This window comes from Mus caroli, unplaced genomic scaffold (assembly GCF_978045245.1).
Source record: "Mus caroli unplaced genomic scaffold, Mus_caroli_1 scaffold_13, whole genome shotgun sequence".
Lineage (NCBI taxonomy): Eukaryota > Metazoa > Chordata > Mammalia > Rodentia > Muridae > Mus > Mus caroli.
The window spans coordinates 89993204-90006766 of NW_028227268.1; the positions used below are offsets into that span (position 1 = coordinate 89993204).

The 13563-nt window shown below is 39.8% G+C and overlaps 1 protein-coding gene across 3 annotated transcripts in view; it reads left to right on the forward strand.

The window, feature by feature from the left end:
* The window catches only part of Ranbp17 (RAN binding protein 17), a 313822-nt gene that overhangs the window by 231205 nt on the left and 69054 nt on the right, over positions 1-13563 (forward strand). For all 3 annotated transcript variants that reach the window (XM_085829033.1, XM_085829032.1, XM_021175823.3), the window contains 2 exons: positions 3125-3232; positions 8726-8808. In XM_085829033.1, the coding sequence (XP_085685159.1) occupies positions 3125-3232; positions 8726-8808 (191 nt within the window). The remainder of the gene's footprint in view (positions 1-3124; positions 3233-8725; positions 8809-13563) is intronic.

Genomic DNA, 13563 nt, shown 5'->3' on the forward strand with positions numbered 1-13563 from the left:
GTGACAGTAATGAGATCCATGCCTTTCCTACCTAAGGGCTCCTGTTCTCTTCCTCCTGCCCATACGTATGTAGTCCTCACAAGGCCACTGGAAAATTAAAGCTGGGTTTTGATTCTCACTCTGTAATCTGAGCCTGGCTCTCTCGCTCTGCAGCCCTTTAACCTCCCTGCTTAGTAGACCTCTGCTCTGCTTCCCAGTAATCACTCATTCTCTCTGTGGCAGTCACCTCTGTCAGAAGCATATTAGAATTGTCACTGCTCTCATTCCACACAGAAAAGGGAGCATCCTCTCATATCCTCTGCTCTTAGCCCAGTGTGAATACCGTGTGCTCTAAAAACATCACGGTGCTCTGTCTAGAAAGTAGTTTGCACAGTGGCCTGTGTTAGGTTTTGAGGTTTGTGTCTGTTTCCTAGTGATGCTAGAGTTTGTGCTTGAGCTGTCTCTTTCCAGAACTGGAAGCGTGCTTTACACCCCTGCCACCCTGATTACGTATGACTCTTGATCATAAAAACCATATCTTCTATTTCTAAATCAGTCCTTAACACAGTTTATAATATGTAGCATCTCCTGTCTATTAAACAATAACAACTTTTTAATACTTGGAGGAAAATAGTAAACTATTTGACAGTTCAAAGGAAGTTAGCAGTCAAGCTAGGTTTTTCTTTAATATTCATGTATGTGTATATGTGAATGCATATGTGTACATATGTGTCCATGTATACACATGCATCACAGTGCATACATAGACATCACAAGACAACTCACTCTTTCCACCATGTAGGTTCTGAGGATCAAACAGATCTTTTGTTATCGTTTTTTATTGAGCCTACTCTTGAGTTAAACATACCCACCCTCTTCCTGGCCTCACTCCCTGCTCCTTCCTTGGTGTTATTTTTTCCCATGTATCTTTACGTTATCTGTGGCCTGTCTTATTAGAATGTAAGTCCCGTAAGGGCAGGAGCTTCTTAGTGTTTTGTCACTGGTAATCCCTGGAGACTTTAGGACAGGGTGTGTTTGAGGACGTCAGCACATACTTGTTAGAGAAGCTGCTTTTCTGAGTGCAGCCTGAGCACAGTGTCTCTCTGGGAACTACTGCTTTCTTGCTTGGAGGGCCACAGCACTCCTCGGACTTTGGCAGGCTTATTTTCACTTTGACAGAGTGATTTCTTAGAGCTCAACATGAAGTACAGTTCAAACAATCATAAGGCACTTCTACCATAGGCTTTGCAGGTTCACAGGTTTACAATAGCAAATACTGAGCTGTGCTTTGTATTGAGCCTATACATAGGAGAAGACACTGGTTTCTACACTCAGAGAACTTGGAATAGAGAGAGAAATTCTGTAGTGGGGCTACCACAGTCATACATAGGCCTTTCCCAACCCAGGTGGGGTAGCAGTATAAGTGGTGAGAAAGGCTTTCAGGAATCATTGTCAACTCTTTTGGAATATGAGGGACACATGGTCATTAAGAAGGAGATCCTAAGGAAGTGTGGATACCAGCCCTTTCCAAGCTAACAGAACAAGCAGTAACTACAACCAGCCAGCCCTGCTTCTCAGACAAATGTAGTCAGGAGTGCTCATTGAGCATAGACAAGGAAGAGATTGGTGCCATATGACAAGATAGGAAAAACATCCCAGAGACATGAAATATGAGCTATGTATTGAAAGATGGGATGAGGCAGAGGAAGCAATGTACAGAAAAAGGGACATGACCACTGGAGTCCAATGGTTTATTTGCAGGGATTTGGAACAAGCCAAGTTCCACATAGAGCAGAAATGGAAGGATTGGAGGCAGAAGAGCCTCTATTGATGAGGAATTTGACTGGGATGCAGAGGCTGGGTTTATGATGAGCTTTTCCACCAGGAGCTCTTTGTCCAAATCACGGCAAGCATTAGTGATCCCATTCAGCACTCCCATTCAACAGCATTCAGTGTGTTGGAAAGAGACTTGGCAGCTGACGAAATGAAAAGGTCAAGCTTTCCTGCTCTAGTTTGAAGCTTTAATCCATATTTCTCTGTTTGCCAAGAAGGAGGCCCAGTGTGGTCTGAAGGTCCAGCAGGGATGGTGCTTTGCATTCCTGGCTAGGCTCCACAGAGTGTGCACCCCTAGTGTTAACAAGAATGCCTGCAGGCAAGGCGTGGTGGCAAACACCTTTAGTCTTTGCACTTGAGAAACAGATGCAGGTGGATCTCTGTGAGTTCAAGGCCACCTTGGTTTACCTGACAGCCAGAGTTACATAATAAGAGGACCAGAGAGAGAGAGAGTAGGAGAGAGGGGAGGAGGGAGATTATTGTACTGTGCTTAGCAACATTGGCCTTGGGTGGATTAGCACTAGCACCATCTTACAGAACTAATAAATGATTTAGTACCAGGAAGATGATACATTACTAGCAGCCCAGAGCTTTTATACAGGGTAACTGCCCAGATGTTTCTTGTAACTCCAGTGATAGCAAAGTGAAGAAGCCAACAACTTAATTAAAAATAAATAAATAAATAAAACAAGTGTAAGTAATCTTGAAGGTGGGGTAGATCTGTAATAGTTACTGTTCCTGTTTCTCTGTGCTTTTGTGTTTTTAATTTTTCATAATAAAAGTTTTCTTCTGAGTATAATACTCAGAAGCCCCAATAATAATGACTCAAATATATTTTTATTTCTCTTTAGCTAAATTTATTTTCCTTCCCTATAATATTAAGCATACTTCTTTAAGCATATTACTTACATGATATTTAAAAGTATATCTTTCATTTATGCTTAATACCAGAAATAAAACAATTTAACTTATGGGGAAAAAATAAGTTCAAACTTTGTGACTACCTCAAAAATTTACCTGTATAGTTAAATAGGGTAATTAATCCAGTTGCCATTATGTATCAAGCAGAAGACATGTGGGCTTCGGTTTGTTTGCTTGCTCGATGTGAGCTTCTGTTTGTTTGCTTGCTCGATGTGGGCTTCTGTTTGTTTGCTTGCTTGCTTTAAACTGCCATTAGTTTTCAGCACTATGGGTTTTGTTTTGTTCTTATTTGGGGGATGGTACCAAGGACTTGTGCACGTTAGTTGGGTGGTCTGCTACTGAGCTCTATTCCAAGATCTTAGCCCTTACATTCTTTAATGATGTATAAAAGATACCCAGCCTATCTCCCAGCTCTTCAGAGAGCTATTGAACGGTGGTATGGAGAACCCGCATGTACTACTCCAATCTTAAAACTCTTGGCAGAACTGATGCAAAACAGGTAAGCAGCCATGACCAGTCCACAGAGCTTGCCTCTGCCTTGTGTGTATTGTTGTAACTTAGCAGCAGCACAGGGCAGAGATCAGTTAAGCCGACGGATAGGAGCTTTGAAAGGAAGGAACAAAGGCTTCAGACTGCTGTAGCATGTGAGGCTGAGAAGAAGGAAAGTGGGTGGGTAGTGCACTTCATAGTCAGAAACATTGGGAAATGGAAAGAGTTGAACAGCTACAGCCACTGTCGTTTAAAATATTCAGTCACAAGATGGAAAGAAAAAGGCAGTTACTGTTTTTACTATTTTTCTGCTTAGCTACAATTCTGTAAAATTTTAAATGAGGAAGAAATGTGGGCACTGACTGCTCTTCCAGAGGTCCTGAGTTCAATTCCCAGCAACCACATGGTGGCTCACAACCAACTGTAATGGGATCGGAAGCCCTCTTCTGCTGTCTGAGGACAGCTACCGTGTACCCACATACATGAAGTAAATAAATCTTTTTAAAGCATGACCTGCAGCTCGGTTTTACCCTGTGGCTGAGTTGTTGTAGCAATAGCTCAATTAGTTACCCTTAAGTGAGAGATGGAAAAACATTTATGACAGAAATATATTTTCTTTACTTTTTTTTTAAAGCTCTTCGGGTTCTTGTTTTTGTTTTTTAAGTTTTCTCACGGGTACCTTAAATATTCAGAGAATATGGACTTTGTATTTAATATTAGAAGCATGGTTTGTTTGTTATTGAATATTGATATTTAGATATAGGTAGTTAGTACCAAAAAAGCATTTAAGACTAAAGGAAAAAATAGTATGCTATGTTATAAAGCATTTTGTGTCTGCCATGGCAGGTAATTATACATAGCACAAATGACTAATTGCCATATAAAAATTTTTATTTCATCAAATGCTATGTATAAATTTCTCTAGAACAGTGTGAATATATATTTGCATTTTTCTAATCAGATATGTCATACCTAATAATAAATTAATTTTGAAAAGCAGCACTTGTTTTTTTTTGTTTTGTTTGTTGCAAAATTGTTTAAAGACATTCCATTGTATCTTAACAGCATAGCTTCAGGGCATGCCTGAGCCAGCTGAGGCCAGAGAGGAGGCTAAAAGCCTGCATGACATCAGAATGGCTTGTCTGTCCCTTCCTCTGTTCAAATTGTTCTCCACCTGTGGGGAGCCAGGAGAACTAATTTTCTCAGAACTTACAGAGCTTGTTTCTCATTAGCTCAACTGTGTACAATGAACAGGGATCTGGAATTATGGAGTGTGTTTGAAATGTATTCCATTTGTGAGGTGACCCAGTACACATTTGTGCATTATTAAAATTCCCTGCATCTCCTGTCACTCTGGAATTTGTTTTAAAGATATGACTCACACGGTGGGACTTGGGAAGTTTGTAACTGTTGTTTTTAACTAATTATCCATCAGTCACTTCTCCATGGAAGGAGAAAAGGTAGAAAATCTGTGATGTAAAATGTCAGGATATTATTTTAATAAATAAAAAAATGAACCTGCTGGGCGGTGATGGTGCACATCTTTAATCCCAGCACTTGGGAGGCAGAGGCAGGCGGATTTCTGAGTTCGAGGCCAGCCTGGTCTACAGAGTGAGTTCCAGAACAGCCAGGGCTATACAGTGAAACCCTGTCTCGAAAAGAAAGAAAGAAAGAAAGAAAGAAAGAAAGAAAGAAAGAAAGAAAGAAAGAAAGAAGAAAGAACCCTTAGATCAACAAATAGTAAAGAAATTATTGTACATATTTTATCAGTAGCTTTTCAATTGGAGTGGCTCTTTAAAGAATAATTTTTTTCTTATATCTTTTTATTAATTAAATGCATTTTATACATTAAACATTAATGATATTGAGTATTTTGAGAATCAAATAATACATAAAAATTTTTCAACTTTTATATTCATATCCTTTCATACCCTAAAAATATCACTAATGAATATTTAATACTACCCATAACTGAGGATCCTATATCTAATGCTGAACACTAAATTGTTCCAAAACATACAAAATATTCTTTGGGATTTAAGCATAGTAAAAAGGCATGAAATGTTAAAAATGAATCATTAAGAAATATATTCGAAAGCCCTTCTATGATACCACCTAACATAGTAAGAGAGTATTTAAAAGGCATTCTATATCTGTGTACATTGTCTAACAATCAGTTTACTTTAAAAAGATTATCAGTGTTTCTAGGAGAGAAACTATTTTATCAGTTAAGTATATTTTAAAACTTTCAAAATAGCAAAAACTATATGAAGTTAAACATTAAGAAGATGCTAATTTCAAGCACAGTGAGAAAAATGATCAATAATATTTCCATGATGGTTATACAATATTTTCATATTTTCAACTGTTAATATTAAAAACCCAAATAATTATTTTAAGATATATTTCATTGTAATGTCTCCCTTTTCATTACTGATTTTATTAATTTGGATACTGTCTCTGTGCCCTCTGGTTAGTCTGGCTAAGGGTTTATCTATCCTGTTTATTTTCTCAAAGAACTAGCTCCTGGTTTTGTTGATTCTTTGTATAGTTTTTTGGTTTTGTTTTTATTTTGTTTTCTTATTTGGTTGATTTCAGCCCTGAGTTTGATTCTTTCCTACCACCTGCTCCTCTTGGGTGTATCTGCTTCTTTTTGTTCTACAGGTTTTAGTTATACTGTCAAGCTGCTAATGTAAGCTCTTTGCAGTTTCTTTTTGGAGGCACTCAGAGCTATGAGTTTTCCTCTTACCACTGCTTTCATTGTGTCCTATAAGTTTTGGTATGATGTGTCTTCATTTTAATTAAATTCTAAAAAGCCTTTAATTTTTTTTCTTTATTTCTTCCTTGACCAAGTTATCATTGAGTAGAGCATTGTTCAGCTTCCATGTCTGTGTGTGTGTGTGTGTCTGTGCTTTCCACTGTTTTTGTTGGTATTTAAGACCAGCCTTAGTCCGTGGTGATCTGATAGGGTGCCTGGGATTATTTCAGTCTTCTTGTATCTGTTGAGGCCTGTTTTGTGACTGATTACATGGTCAGTTTTGGAGAAGGTACTGTGAGGTGCTGAGAAGAAAGTATATTCTTTTGCTTTTGGATGAAATGTTCTATAAATATCTGTTAGATTCATTTGGTTAAAAACTTCTGTCAGTTTCACTGTGTCTCTGTTTAGTTTCTGTTTCCATGATCTGTCCATTGATGAGAATGGGGTGTTGACATATTATTGTGTGGGGTGTGATGTGTGCTTTGAGCGTTAGTAAAGTTTCTTTTATGAATGTGGCTGCCCTTGCATTTGGAGCATAGATGTTCCGAGTTGATAGTTCATCTTGGTAGATTTTTTTCCTTTGACCAGTATGAAGTGTCCTTCCTTATCTTTTTTGATAACTTTTGGTTGAAAGTTGATTTTATTCAATATTAGAATGGCTACTCCACCTTGTTTCCTGGGACCATTTGCTTCGAAAATTGTTTTCCAACCTTTTACTCTGAGGTAGTGTCTGCCTTTGTCATGGAGGTGTGTTTCTTGTATGCAGCAAAATGCTAGATCCTGTTTGTGTATCTAGTCTGTTAGTCTATGTCTTTTGGGAGGAATTAAGTCCCTTGATGTTAAGAGATATTCAGGAAAAGTGATTATTACTTACTGTTATTTGTGTTGTTAGAGGTGGAATTATGTTTGTGTGGCTATCTTCTTTTGGGTTTGTTGAAGAATTACTTTCTTGCTTTTTCTAAAGTGTAGTTTCCCTACTTGTGTTGGTGCTTTCCATCTATTATCCTTTGTTAGACTAGATTTATATAAAGGTACTGTGTAAATTTTGTTTTTTCATGGAATATCTTGTTTTCTCTGTTTATGGTAATTGAGAGTTTTGCTGGGTATAGTAGACTGGGCTGCATTTGTGTTCACTTAGGGTCTGTATAACATCTGTCCAGGATCTTCTGGCTTTCATAGTCTCTGGTGAGAAGTCTGGTATGATTCTGATAGGTCTGCCTTTATATGTTACTTGACCTTTTTCCCTTACTACTTTTAATATTCTTTCTTTGTTTACTACATTTGGTGTTTTGATTATTATGTGTCAGGAGGAATTTCTTTTCTGGTCGAGTCTATTTGGAGTTCTGTAGGCATCTTGTATGATCATGGACAGTCTTTAGGTTGGGGAAGTTTTCTTCTATAATTTTGTTGAAGATATTTACTGGCCCTTTAAATTGGGAATCTTTGCTCTCTTCTATACCTATTATTCTTAGGTTTAGTCTTCTCATTGTGTCCTCGAATTCCTAGATGTTTGGGGTTAGGAGCTTTTTGCTGTTTTGCGTTTTCTTTGACTGTTGTGTCAATGTTTTCTATGGTATCTTCTGCACCTGAGATTCTCTCTTCTATCTCTTGTATACTGTTGGAGATGCTTGCATCTATGACTCCTGATCCCTTTCCTAGGTTTTCTAACTCCAGGGTTGTCTCCCTTTGTGATTTCTTTATTGTTTCTAGTTCCATTTTTAGATCTTGGATAGTTTTGTTCATTTCCTTTGCCTGTTTGATTGTGTTTTCCTGTAATTCTTTAAGGGATTTTTGTGTTTCCTCTTTAAGGGCTTCTAGCTATTTACCTGTGTCCTCCTGTATTTCTTTTCTTTTCTTTCCGTTCTTTCTTTCTTTTTTTTTTTTTTTTTTTTTTTTAGATATTTTCTTCATTTATATTTCAGATGCTATCCCCAAAGCCCCCCTATACCCTCTCCCGCTCTGCTCCCCAACCCACCTACTCCCACTTCCTGGCCCTGGCATTCTCTGTACTGGGGCATATGATCTCTAAGGGGGTTATTTATGTCCTTCTTAAAGTCCTCTGTCACCATCATGAGAAGCAATTTTAGATCTGAATCTTGCTTTTCCAGAGTGATGGTATATCCAGGACTTGCTATTGTGGGGGAATTGGGTTCTGATGATGCCAAGTAACTTTGGTTTCTGTTATGTTCTTATGCTTGCCTCCTGCTATCTGATTATCTCTAATGCTACCTACCTTTGCTATATCTGACTGGAGCCTGTTCTTCCTGTGATCCTGGTTATGTCAGAACTTCTCAGAGTTCAGCTGCCTCTGGGATCCTGTGATCCTGAGTTCCTGGGTGTGTCTGAGCTCCTGGGAGTCAAGCTGCCTCTGGGACCCTGAGATCCTGGTCTGACCAAGCTCCTGGGATCCTGGGATCCTGGGTGTGTTAGTGCGCCTGGGAGTGGAGCTTCTTCGGGTGTCTTGGGACTAGCTGTGGAGTTGGCACCCAAGGTCTGCTTAGGGCACTGGCCCACACAGGGAGGAACCCGTGCCACTGGTCAGGCAGAGTTCCTGGGTGCCCAAGTCCTGCTGGTCCCAGTTACTTCTGGTATTGGGGCACATGTTGTGTCCTCCTCCCCTCTGATCCTATGATCCTCAAGAGTAATTGGTACTGAATGAAATTCTTATAAATGAAATTGCTAAACATGCTGATACTTGGTTTCTTTATCTGCAGAAATAAGAGTAAATTTTGCAATATTTCTTAGGTCTCAGCGTTTGAATTTTGATGTATCCTCTCCTAATGGAATTCTTCTCTTCAGAGAAGCCAGCAAAATGATTTGCACCTATGGTAAATACCTTTCCCACATTGGGTTGTCTCTGCAGCATAACTTACCAACTTCTGGAAGGAAAGACATTAAAGTTTTGTTCATTTGAAACTTCATGTCTATATGGATTGATGCAGTGGATAATAATGCAGAAAGCAGGACCCTTTCCTGAACAGCTTCAGGCAAGAGAGGGAGGGACATCCTGGCCAATTTGATATAATTTTGGGGGGATAAAATTGTTTTGTCTGTAGTAAAGAATACAGAGGATAGTCTTTTTAAAGTTACAGTATATTCAGAATTATCATATTTTATCAAGGAGTTTCTGGTCTTGGGTCTGTGAATGCTCAGACAGCTTTGTTGGGAAATACCCTCACATATCCTCAGGCAGGAAAAGTTTTATTGCCAGGTATGTTTGGGTTCTGTACCCCTAGAAGCAGTGTTCCCAAGTCAAGATTGTTCTAATGGCTCATAGTTAAAATTTTTATAATTTATTTGACAGTTTACGCCTAGGAATTACCATTATGCCTAACACTTGCCAGTTAAGACAACTTTATTAATAACATTATCTGAGTTATAAGCATTTGTTTCTTTTGTTATTTAGTAATTTCATACATGTATATGTATTGTAGTTAGTCTCTTTCATTGAGCCTCTTTGTTTCCCTGATAACCCCTTCCTTATGGTTCTCTTACCGACATTTGTTTTTGTTCTGCTTTGTGTCCTGTAGAATCTGTGTGATGCTGGGTTTGGAAGCAAGCTTTAGAGCTTGACAGGCCCACTGGTGGGGACAAACTGGACACTGCCTCTCTGCTCCCAGATCCAGTCAGTTTTCAATAGGCTGCAACAAGAGGCAGGGTTCCATAAGCCCCTTCCACATGCATCCATGGTCATGAGGATGGAGCAGACACAACCCCTCTGGTCTAGTCTAGCGGGAGGCGACTGAGGCCAGCTTTGAGCGAGGTTCCTATGTGGTACATCTGTTGTAGATGTTGTCTTGCATCCCATCTTCTTTTCCGTTGTAGTTTTGTGTGTTTAATTTTTGAATTTCATCGGTAGCCACCTCTGAAGTGTACTTCATCTCAGAAAGCTAGTGATGTTCATCTGCCCTGAGTACGAGAGATGAATTTTACAGAGTGCTGTCAAGCTTCCTTTTTGTAGTTCTGTATGAGTGTGTGCATGTGGAAGCACCTATAGCTCTTAAAACATGAAAGCGTATTTTAAAGTACATAAAATAGGCATTTTAACTATTCTTATTGTATTTCAGAGCACAGTCTGATATTCTGAGCTATCTCTTTTGTAAGCTTCCATTAAAAATGCTTCTTTTTAATTGTACATTTGAATTTGAGCTTGCAGTGCACATAGGTGAGTGCACTGTCTATTAGGGCAGCACGCTACACTCTCATTTTGCCTTGTACCAATGGCTACATTTTAATGTGTATTTTGCTTTCATGTGTATATGTGCACCATGTGCATGCCTACTGTCTGAAGAGGTCAGAAGAAGGCATCAGATCTCCTGGAGCTGCAGTTATAACCAGTTATGAGCTGGGACAAAAGTCCTCTAAGAAAGTAGTAACACACTTATGCACTGAGCCGTTACTCAGCAATTATCACTGTGAAGCAATATACATAGGCATTACTTGGTAACTGGCAGGGCTTGCATGATGGAAATGTTGGGCTCCCTCTCCAGATGCTTTGGAGCTTATTAACTGCTGCAATGGGTTCCTGAAAGTAGTCACCTCAGCCCTTCCTCTGTGGTGCAGCTGGCTTTTCATTGTAGAATGTAACCCTGGCTAGTGACACCAAGAGGAGGCCTACACACACTGTCAACCCTGTGATCTTAAAAGCTCTCTAGTGTCCAACACAGTAGTCAGGCACAGGAGAAGGCATTGCCGTAAAACATGAGAAACAGAACAGTGTGAAGATTGCATTGGAGGAGGAGAAGAAGCGAGGAAAGGCAGGAAGCCTTGAAAGCATGCAAGTTGAAGTAGGTCTCACACAGCCCAGGCTGGCTTCACTGCCTTCACGTGTGGAGGCTTGAGCTTCTTTTCTTCTCCTGCCTCTACTCCCAAGTAATGAGATTACACCCAAGTATTGCTGAACAGACATTCAGGAATGGACTTTGTTGCTTAGAAGAAAGGCTAGAAAATTAGAGTCAGGATCTGCTTCTCAATTTAGAATAATAATGTAGGTAGTTTCTGGTTTTAGTGGCCATTGTGTGCTTCCTCCTGTATTAAGTCATTTGTCATATATTCCACAAGCAATACCTCAGGGCAGGTATTGCTAGTTCATGACCTTGGTTAAGTTTCTTCAGTTTCTTCTTAAATGGAAAGAATAATACATAGCTTATGAGGTGGTTATAAAGAATTCACTCATACTGTCCTGAAAGGCCTTAGACCAGTTAGCCAGACCAGCTATTGTGATTACTGTAACAAGAAATTGACATTGAAGTTGTTGGCGTGAAGAAGCTTACCAGGTATTAGATAGCTAGCCGTTGGTGGGATTGGAAGTCAGTGTGACCGTAGATGGTAACTTCTCCATATCCCTTTACTGCTCCTTAAGAAGAATTAGGACCTTTATGACAAGCACTTGTGTTTTGGTGATTTTTGTCCCAAAGCTTGAGAGAAAGCAAAGTACAAGTGGGAAACTATCCTTCAACTGTGTTACTACTGGCTCTAACACGTGCATTTCACATGAACTCGTAGAAGACTCTCCCTATCTCTGCAGATCCCATCCTGGCTTCCACCAGCCTTTTGGGGCCTGGCATGGTTTTTACCATGCTTTTCCTCTGGAGAGTCTGGAATGCTAGTTGGAGGGAGATTGTGCTGGAACCCGTTGGAGGGCTGCCATCTAGGAATCTGGAAGATGGAAGAGTTAACAGGAGAGACTGGGCAGAGCTTGAAACACTTCTTTGGGTTATCCAAGGTGAAGGAAGCATATTCTACAGTCCCTCTGTCCCCATCCCCACTGAGCTTCCCTTTGCTCCCCTCTCCTAGACAGTGCTTGGAGTCAGGGGAGGGGTGGACCTAGAGAAGCTCAGTTCTTAATGCACCTGATTTATTGCGTATTTTGAAGACTATCTCTTCTTCACTGCTCTGTGAGACTGGCAGAAAAATAATACTTTTGATATGCTGTTTTATTTATCTACATTCTGTCATGATATACTTTGATGTAAGTTTTTAATTTTGCTTCAGCTCTCAGCTGCTCTTGCCGTTACAGCTCAGGGTCAGCACTGAGGTTAGCCACAGTAGCACAAAACAATTTCCTGTTTGTACAGCCCAGGTAACATTTGGATGAGGATTAAATTTTACCACATTTTCTACTAGCCCTAGCCTATTATTTCTAATGAGTTTTAAATTGCTTCAAGAACATGTATTTCAAAACTTAGTGCAATGGTCCTTCAGCCTGAGCAACTTAATAAAAGAAAGCTCTTCTCGAAATTTTTGATTAAAATGTTGCATGCAGTGTAATAAATGTTATTACTCTGGAAACCTACTTCTCAGTTTTAAGAAGTGGATGTTTTTATGCTCAATTTCCATTTGTTTAATCTTTTCTTCCCATCGCCTCTGGGCCCTGGTATCTTCAGTGGCGTGTATTGGTTGAAGAGTGCACAGAGGGAGAAATGCTGCTCGTTTTCACAAGGCTGGCTGACGTGGGGTCGCTTGTATTTTTTCCTTTTGTAATGGACTTTAGAAAGCTTAGGCTGTAACAATTTAAATTTTAAAAATAGCTTGAGCAAAATACGATTATTCCATTTACCTCTTGGGCTGAGGTAAATGGCTCTGCAGAGGGCCAGGGTTTCATTTCCACACTAACATGGCCACTCTAATTGGCCTGTAAGTCCAATCCCAAGTAATCCAGTCAACTATCTGGCCTCCAGAGGCACCAGACACACAGAGTTCACAAACGTACATGTAGTCAAAACACTCATACGCATGCATAGATAGATGGATAGACAGACAGAATCTCAAATTTTTATTAAAGAATAAAGAATTTACATTTTTGAAGCAACATGTGCTTAACACATAAATTGAGTTTGTACAGGTTTTTTTGTTGTTTTTAAAGATTTATTTATTTATTTTATGTATGTGATTACACTGTAGCTGTACAGATGGTTGTGAGCCTTCATGTGGTCTGGCCGGCCCTTCTCACTCCGGTCAGCTCTGCTTGCCCAGTCCCTGCTTGCTCTGGCCCAAAGATTCATTTATTATTATGCATGAGTACACTGTAGCTGACTTCAGATGCACCAGAAAAGGGAATCAGATCTCATTACAGGTGGTTGTGAGCCACCATGTGCTTGCTGGGATTTGAACTCCGGACCTTTAGAAGAGCAGTCAGTGCTCTTACCCACTAAGCCATCTTGCCAGCCCATTTGTAACATTTTATACAAACCATTGGTACTCCTTAGGACACGGGTAACAAACTAGTGGTTTATTCACTGAGTTTTACAGAGCCCCAGGAGTCTGTGAAAGTCCCACAGAAGTTCTCTAGGGAAAAAAAAAGAAGGGGGAAGAGGAGGCCTGGCTGGCTACATAGTTGTAGTATTTGTTTGTGAAGGGTATCTCCCATTAAGAATTCCTGGAATGCCACATTAGGAGTAGAAGCTTTGGTCATATATTTATATTAAGATGATAACAGGACAATAGATGAAGACTGCAGAGGTCCTGAAACACTTAGAGATCTTGTAAGATGCCAGCAGGAAATAATAGTTGTAAGAAACACACAGTCCAAGGCCATGGGCGTGGTCTGGGCATTATGGTTGACATGCAGATGGTAAAGGTTC